The sequence below is a fragment of the Suricata suricatta genome, chromosome 9 (assembly GCF_006229205.1).
Source record: "Suricata suricatta isolate VVHF042 chromosome 9, meerkat_22Aug2017_6uvM2_HiC, whole genome shotgun sequence".
Classification (NCBI taxonomy): Eukaryota; Metazoa; Chordata; class Mammalia; order Carnivora; family Herpestidae; genus Suricata; species Suricata suricatta.
Window position 1 is genome coordinate 48095 of NC_043708.1, and position 9488 is coordinate 57582.

Consider the following 9488-nt stretch of genomic DNA (forward strand, 5'->3'; position numbering starts at 1 on the left):
GACAATCGTTCTTAATTCTTGTTGAGTTATGTTGCCTGTGTTTGTTTTGAGCAGTTCTGTAGCTGTGATTTCTGTCTCTTGTCCGTTTAAAAAGCTCATTCTGCACTGTGCATTTATTAGTATTCCTCTATAGAAGGAGGCTCTTTGGGTGTCTAGGCCCTGTCATTTCAGCAGATGTTCTTTTAATGATGTCTCTCAGTTTCTCTTGTGTGCCTCTGATTAATTTATTTCCCTACTCAGCGATATTTGGGATTTTCCACTATGTGTGCTTTGGGTTGTTTCTTGAGGTAGCCCTGAAAAAGAAAACAGACAGACAAACACACAGAGAACACAAGCACAAAATGTACTGATAAAGAAGCAAACCTAAGGGGGAAAGAAAAAACGGAACAGAAAGAAAAGAGAGGAGAAAAAAAATAAAAGAAAAAAACAAAAAGAGAAAGAAGAAAAAGCAGGCTGAGAGTGCGGGGGGGGACAGCAACAGTCAGAGATAAAGGACAGTCTGAGGGCTTAAAACCTGCAGTGGGGTTTGGGGGAAATAAGGATGGAATAAAGGAAAAACTATCTGGATGGTAAGAGTTGATCTAAGCACAGCAGTGCCTAATTGTTGGTCTTTCCCAGATTCCAAGGGGAAAGGGAGAAAAGAAGGAAATAGGAAGATAATAAAGAGAAGACAGGGGACAAATTAAAAAGTAAAAATATTAAGAAAAAAACAATTAATGGTAATAAGCAAAAGCACAGCAGCTCTCCAGCGTGGATGGGCGTGGTTTGGTGTAGGTGGGTTGGGTCCCAAGGGCTGCTCTCTGAGGCCCCGCCTTGGTGGATGTGAGGAGAAGAATGGCAACAGGCACCCTCAGACCATGCGTTTGCTAGCCACTCTCTGGAGTCCAACTTTCTTGTGTCTCAGGCGGATCTAACTGTTTCTGTTTTCTAAGTTCTGCCCAGTTTCTAAGTCCTTGCCCTCACACTCAATATTGCCACCACGGTTAAAATCGCCTGCAGGTGGGTGGCTTTCTGGTCAGGATCGACTAGGGAGATTGTGAAGTCAGATTTTTCCCTTGGCTCCACCTGAAGTCAGTGAGCTGCCTGGCCAGACTGAACACCTCTGCTGAAGGGATGGATATATCTCGCTCAGCGCTCACTGGCCATCAGTCCCAGTCTAAATCTCTCCTCTGCAGGGATTGTGCTGTGGGTGATTCAGTCTCTATGTCTCTTCCCCTGGTCTCTTTCCTGCCTTGCCCGGTGGTGCCGCACCTGGCTGTGAAGGTCCATGCGCTCTGGATAGCCAGCCGCCCCGCATGTGCGGTTGTCCACAGAACTGTGAGCCTCTGGTCTCAAGGCTGCCCTGCCTGCGCGGCTGTCCGTGGAGCTGTGCGCCTACGGACATAGAGGTTTCCGCGGGCCCAGCACCAAGCCTCTGGGCGCCTTGTCTCCTGGCCCAGTGCTCCCCCCCATAAAGTCTCCAGACCCAGCTCGCACTCACTCACTCAGGCAACCATGAGACTTCTGTCCATAAGGGGTCTGTCCACATACCTCCATTCTTGGATATCAGAAAGCTGTGGCTTTTTAATTCTTCTCAGTTTGATAATTGTGGGTGGATGGAGGTAATGGGGCTCCTTACTTCTCTGCCGTATTGCCGCTCCCCTATAATGAGCTTTTAAAACTGACAAGAAAAAAAACTGACAAGAGACAGAAAGTCAGCCAAAATGATGAAATGAAACAACTCTCCACTGAATAAATTCCAGGAAGAAATTACAGCCACAGAACTGCTCCAAACAGATTTAAGCAACATAACTGAACAAGAATTTAGAACAATTGTCATAAAATTAATCGCTTGGCATGAAAAAAGCATCAGAGAAGCTATTGATGCAAAGACTAGGGGCCTTCTAAACAGCTGTGACGAGCTAAAAAAAAAAGCTGTAAATGAGGTGTATACTAATATGGAGGTGGACACTGCACAGATTGAAGAGGCAGAGAGGACAATAGGTGAATTAGAAGACACAGTTATAGCAAAAAAAGGAAGCCAAGAAAAAGAGAGAGAAATTAATACAGGACCATGAAAGGAGAATATTAGACCTGAGTGATACAATCAAACGGAAAAATATCTGTATCCTAGAAATTCCTGAAGAAGAAGAAAGAGAAAAAGGTCCTGAAGGGGTGTTTGATCAAATTATAGCTGAGAACTTCCCCAATTAGGGAAAGGAACTAGATCTTGAAATCCAAGAGGCACAGAGAACTCCCCTAAGACATAACTTGAATCGTCCTTTGGCATGACTTATCATGGTGAAACTGGCAAAATATAAAGAGAGAATTATAAAGGAGCTAGGTATAAAAGGGTGCTAACATACAAAGAGAAACCTCTGAGTGGTTACTGATCTATCTAATGAAACTTGGCAGGCCAGAAAGGAATGGCAGGAAATCTTCAATGTGATGAACAGAAAAAAAAATGCAGCTAAGAGTCCTTTATCCAGCAAGCATGCCATTCAAAGTAGAGGAGAGATAAAAGTGTTCCCAAATTAACAAAAATTTAGAGAATTCATCTCCAAAAAACAAACCCTACAAGAAATCCTAAGAGGGACTCTATGAGGGAAAGTAGCAAGGAATATAAAATACCAGAGACAGCACTACAAACATGAACTCTACATAGAACACAATGAATCCAAACCCACATTTTTCAACAATAACACTGAACGTAAATGGACTGAATGTTCCAATCTAAGGACACAGGGCAGCAGAATGGATTTAAAAAATCTATTTGCTGCCTACAAGAGACTCATCATAGACCTAAAGACACCTTCAAATTTAAAGTAAGGGGATGGAGAAATATCTTCTTGCAACTGGAAGTCAAAAGAAAGCCAGAGTAACCATACTTATATTGGACAAACTGGACTTTAAAGTAAAGGCAGTAACAAAAGATGAAGAAGGACATTATATAATAATTACAGGGTCTCTACATCAGGAAGAGCTAACAATTATAAACATCTATGCACCAAATTCAGGAACACCCAAATACATAAAACAACGAATCACAAACAGAAACAATCTTTGATAAGAATGTTTATCATAGGGGATTTTAATACTCCACTTACAGCAATAGATAGATTAATCAGACAGAAGATCACTAAAGAAACAATGGACCTGGATGGCACACTGAAACAGATGGAATTAATAGATATATCTCAAACTCTGCATCCTAAAGCTAGGGAATATAAATTCTTCTCGAGTGCACATGGCACATTCTCAAAGATAGATCACATACTGAGTCATAAAACATCTCTCCATAAGCACAAAAAAAACCTGAGATCATACAATGCACACTTTCAATTCACAGTGCTATAAAACTTGAAGTCAATCACAGGAAAAATTCTGGAAGCCCTCCAAAGATGTGGAGGTTAAAAACCACTCTACTAAAGAATGTGGGCAAATCGGGCAATTAGAGAAGAAATTTAAAAATATGAGAAAACAAATGAAGGCGAAAATACAACAATCCAAACTCTATGGGATGCAGCAAAGGCAGTCATAAGAGGAAAGTATACTGCAATCCAGGCTTATTTCAAAAAACTAGAAAAAGCACAAATTCAAAATCTAACAGAGCACCTAAAGAAACTAGAAGGGGAGAAGCAAGAGCACCCAAAACCCTGCAGAAGAAGAGAAATAATAAAGATCAGGGCAGAAATAAGCAATATAGAATCCACAAAACAATTTGAACAGATCAATTAAACCAAGAGTTGGTTTTTTGAAAAAATAAACAAAATTGATAAACCTCCAGATAGGCTCCTCAGAAAGAAAAGAGAGAACACCTAAATAGACAAAATCATGAAGGAAAATGGATCTATTACAACTGATCCCTCCAAAATATTAGCAATCATCAGAGATTACTACGAAAAATTATATGCCAAAAACTGGACAATCTAGAAGAAATGGACAAATTTCTAAACACACATGCACTACCAAAATTCAAATGGGAAGAGATAGAAAATCTGAACAGACCCATAACCAGGGAAGAAATCTAATCATTTATCAAGAATCTCCCAATGAATAAAAGCCCAGGTCCGGATGGATTCCCAGGGGAATTCAACCAAACATTTAAAGCAAAATAAACACCGATCCTTCTCAAGTTATTCCAAAAAATAGAATGGAAGGAAGATTTCTGGATTCATTCTACGAAGCACATATCACTTTGATTCCTAAGCCAGACAGAGACCCAACAACAACAACAGAAAAAGAACTACAGGCCAATACCCTTAATGAATGCAGATGCAAAAATACTCAACAAGATACTAACAAATCGAACTCAGCAGCATATAAAAAGATTTATCTATTATGATTAAGTGGGGTTCATTCCTGGGTTACAGGGTTGGTTCAATATTTGCAAATCCATCAGTGAGATACCTCACATTAACAAAAGTAGAGAAAAAACCATTAGATCCTGTCGATAGATGCAGAAAAAGCATTTGACCAAATACAACATCCCTTCTTAATAAAAACCCTTGAGAAAGTCGGAATAGAAGAAACTTACTTAAACATTATAAAAGCCATTTATGAAAAGCCCACACTAATGTTATCCCCAATGGGGAAAACTGAGCTTTCACCCTGAAATCAGGGACACGACAGGGATGTCCACTCTCACCACTGTTGTTTAACATAGTGTTGGAAGTCCTAGCATCAGCAATCAGAAAACAAAAGGAAATAAAAGGCATCAGAATTGGCAAAAAAAAGAAGTCAAACTTTCCCTTTTCACAGATGACATGATACTCTACATGGAAAACCCAATCGACTCCACCAGAAACCTTCTAGAACTGATCAATGAATTCAGTAATGTTGCAGGGTACAAAGTCAATGTACAGAAATCAGTAGCATTCTTATACACCAAAACTGAAGCAACAAAAAGAGAAATTAAAAAACTGATCCTATTTACAATTGCACAAAAAAAAACCATAAAATACCTAGCAGTAAATCTAACCCAAGTTATATGCTGTACACTGAAATCTATAGAAGACTTCTGAAAGAAATTGAAGAAGACACCAAGAAACGGAAAAACATTCCGTGCTCATGGATCAGAAGAATAAATATTGGGGAAATGTCTTTATTACCCAAAGCAATTTACACATTCAATGCAATCCCCATCAAAGTTGCACCAGCATTCTTCTCAAAGCTAGAACAAACTATCCTTAAATTCGTCTGGAACCACACACACACACAAAAAAACCCCAAATAGCCAAAGTAATATTGAAGAAGAAAACCAAAGCAAGAGGCATCACAATCCCAGACTTTAGCCTCTACTACAAAGCTGTCATCATCAAGACAGTATGGTATTGGCACAAAAACAGACACATGGACCAATGGAATAGAATAGAGAGACCAGAACCGGACCCACAAGTGTATGGCCAATTAATCTTTGACAAAACAGGAAAGAGTATCCCTCTTCAACAGGTGTTGTTGGGAGAGCTGGACAGCAACATGTAGAAAAATGAAATTAGACCACTTCCTTACACCATTCACAAAAACAAACTCAAAATGGATAAAGGACCTGAATGTTGTCGTGTTCCCGTCACTCACCCCACGTTGGGGGCCACTTGTCCAGGTCCCTTGCCCCAGCCGGCAGGGCAGTAAATCTTTGTGGGTTCGTTCCTGAGGGAGGGAGAGAGAAATAGGGCGGGAGGGAGACTCAGAGAGTGGAGACAGCACACAGTGTCTGATCAAGCCTCTTCTTCTTTTTTCAGAAAACACCGTATCTTATAAAGGTTTCGAGGCGGGAGAACAAGGCAGCTGACCTAGGTCGGTTGCTAGGAAACAGGGTTAAGGGATTAAGGCTGGAGTAAAAGAGGAACCAAACTAAGGTTTTTAGCTCAGCACTGAAGGGCCAATACCACCCTGCCTGTAGGCGATTGATCTTTGTTCTTCTGGCTTCTCCTGACAGGGAGTGGCGCTCCCCTGCCTATTTTTGTAACTCCCCTCAGGGAGTGACATTTCCGGCTAGCAAATGGCCAAGCAGCTGAATCTTTGCAGCTTCCCACAGAATGTGAAACAGGAAACCATAAAAACCCTAGAGGAGAAAGCAGGAAGCAGCCTCCTTGACCTCAATCGCAGCAATTTCTTCGTCAACACATCCCCAAAGGCAAGGTAATCAAGAACAAAAATGAACTACTGGGCTTTTATCATCAAGATAAAAAGCTTCTGCACTACAAAGGAAACAATCAAGAAACCTAATAGGCAACCAACAGAATGGGAAAAAATAGTGGCAAATGGCATATCAGATAAAGGGCTAGATTCCAAAATCTACAAGGAACTCACTAAACTCCATACCCGAAAAACAAAGAATCCAGTGAAGAAATGGGAAGAAGACATGAACAGACACTTCTCTAAAGAGGACATCCAGATGGCCAACAGGCACATGAAATGATGCTCAGCATCACTCAGCATCAGGGAAACACAAGTCAAAACCACACTGAGACACCACCTCACACTGGTCAGAGTCGTAAAATGAACAAATCAAGAGACTATAGATGTTGGTGAGGACGTGCAGAAACAGGCACCCTCCTACACTGTTGGTGGGAATGTAAACTGGTGCAGCCGCTCTGGAAAAGTGTGCAGGTTCCTCAAAAAACAATCAGTAGAACTCCCCTGTGACCCAGCAATAGCCCTGCTGAGGATCTACCCAAGGGATACAGAAGTGCTGATGCACAGGAGCACATATACCCCAACGTTCATAGCGGCACTTTCAACAATAGCATAATCATGGAAAGAGCCTAAATGTCCATCAACTGATGAATGGGTCAAGAAGATGTGGTGTATATATACTATGGAATACTACATGGCAATGAGAAAAAATGAATTCTGGCCAATTGTAGCAAAATGGATGGACGTAGAAGGAGCCATACTAAGCGAAATAAGTCAGGCAGAGGACGGATACCGTATGTTGTCACTCCTACGTCTAACAGGAGAAACATAATAGGAGACCATGGGAATAGGAAAAGCGGGAAAAGAGTTTGTGAGAGGGAGTGAGGCAAATCAGGCAAATCATGAGAGACTTTTGAATGCTGGGCACATACTGAAGACTGAAGAGGGAGGAGGGAAGGGGAAGTGGGTGATGGTCATAGAGAGGGCACTTATGGGGAAGGGCACTGGGTGTTATATGGAAACCAACTTGGTAATAAACTATAATTTAAAAAAGAAGAAAAAATTATGGAAAATGAGGAATCAGAAAAGAGAGGATAAACAAACCTATTGAATTCTGAATGTAGACTTAGAGAACTCAGTGACTCCATAAAGTGTGATAACATTCTTTTCATAGGAGTCCCAAAGGAAGAGAGGGGAAAGGGGACAGAGGTTTTATTTGTGCAAATTATAACTGAAAATTTCCCTAACCTTGAAAAGGAAATGAACATCCAAATACAGGAGGCACAGATAACAAAACCAGGCCATTATCAAGATAAATCATAGAAAATGGGCATAATATAAGGAAAATCTTAAAAGAAACAAAAGAGAAGATGCCCTTAACTAAGAAGAGAAGACAAATAAGGTTAGTTCCCTCCACAGAAGCTTAGCAAGACAGAAGGGAGTGTCATGAAACAGTCAATGTGCTGAATGGGGAAAAAAAGAGGCAGGCGAGAATACTTTATCCAGGAAGTTTGTCATTGAGAACAAGGAGAGATAAAGAGTTTCCCAGACAAACAAAATCTGCAGGAGTCTTTGACCCCTAAACCATCCCTGCAAGATATAGTAAAGGGAACTCTTTCATAAGTTTTCTCTAGTTTTCATCATACAGGTCTTTTACATCTTTGGTTAGGTTTATTCCTAGGTATTTTATGATGATTTTTTGTGCAATTGTGAACGGGATCAGTTTCTTGATTTTCTTTCTGTTGCTTCATTATTGGTATATAAAAATGCAACCAACTTCAGTACGTTTATTTTGATACCTGCAACTTTGCTTAATTCATCGATCAGTTTTAGTAGGCTTCTGGTGGGGTCGGTCGGGCTGTCCATGTAAAGTATCATGTAGTGTGTGAAAAGTGAAAGTTTGACTTCATCTTTGCCAATTCTGCTACAAGAAACTCACCAAACTCCACACCCAAAAAAACGAATAATCCAGTGAAGAAATGGGAAGAAGACATGAATAGACACTTCTCCAAAGAGGACATCCAGATGGCCAACAGGCACATGAAACGATGCTCAGCATCACTCAGCACAGGGAAATACAAATCAAAACCACACTAGATACCACTTCACGCTGATCAGAGTGACTAAAATGAAAAAATCAAGAGACTATAGATGCTGTCAAGGATGTGGAGAAACGGGCACCCTCCTACACAGTTTTGGGAATGTAAACTGGTACAGTCGCTCTGAAAAAAAGTGTGGGGGCCCCTCAAAAATTAACAAAGAACTCCCCTATGACCAAGCAATAGCCCTGCTGGGGATCTACCCAAGGGATACAGAAGTGCTCATGCATAGGAGCACATGTACCCCAATGTTCATAGTGGCGCTTTCTACAATAGCGTAATCATGGAAAGAGCCTAAATGTCCATGACCTAATGAATGGATCAAGGAGATGTGGTATATATACACACACAATGGAATACTACATGGCAATGAGAAAGAGTGAAATCTGGCCATTTGTAGCAAAATGGATGGACCTTGAGGGTGTCATGCTAAGCGAATAAGTCAGGCAGAGAAGGACAGATACTATATGTTTTCATTCATAGGTGTAATAGGAAAAATCTAACAGGGAACCTTGGGAAGGGGAAAGTGGGGGGAGAATTAGGGAGAGGGAATGAGGCAAGTCATGAGAGACTGTGGAATACTGAAAACAAACTGAGGGCTGAAGTGGGAGGGGGGGAATGGGAAGGGGGATGATGGTCATGGAGAGGGGCACTTGTGGGAAAGAGCCCTGGGTGTTATAAGGAAACCAACTTGGTAATAAACTAATTAACAAAAAATAAAACAAAAAAAAGAGAAAGAAATAAGTGTGATGTCTCCATGTTCGCTCCTCTTCATGATTGTTTTGTTACTTCCATGTGTAGTGTGTTTCCATATTAATTAGTATATTTTTCAGATTTTTTAAAAAAATCATTGGTTTTTTATTGACATAAAAAGAGAAACATAAAATTAACAATGAAAGATAAAGCAGAGACAAAAAGTGACTATTACAAATACACAAAACAAATCAACTACATCAAAATTTGTATTTGGAAAAGATAAGTGAAATTTTTAAAACATAGGGAGCCTAGGGAAATAGAAGAGACTCAAACAAATGCAATCAGGGGGTGGAGCCAAGATGGCAGAGAGGAAGGGAGCTCTGTAAACTCCGTCTGCACCATTTATCCAACTGAGAAGGATATTATGCTCATCTGCGAGAGTGGAAGGAGAAAATACGAACTCCAGAAGAAATAGAACCTCAAGGATACCTGAGTGAGTGGGGGCGAATGGGGGAGATCCGAAAACGGGCCAGCCCCGGACGTGCAGGGGAGGTAAGATCCCCAGCCCAACGTGGC

The 9488-nt window shown here is 40.8% G+C and overlaps 1 gene segment (V, D, J or C); it reads right to left on the minus strand.

Moving 5' to 3' along the window:
• Positions 1-1194: 1194 nt before the first annotated feature.
• The window catches only part of LOC115301082, an 11806-nt gene continuing 3512 nt past the window's right edge, over positions 1195-9488 (minus strand). The window contains 1 exon segment of the V gene segment in view: positions 1195-1374. Coding sequence covers positions 1195-1374 — 180 coding nt within the window.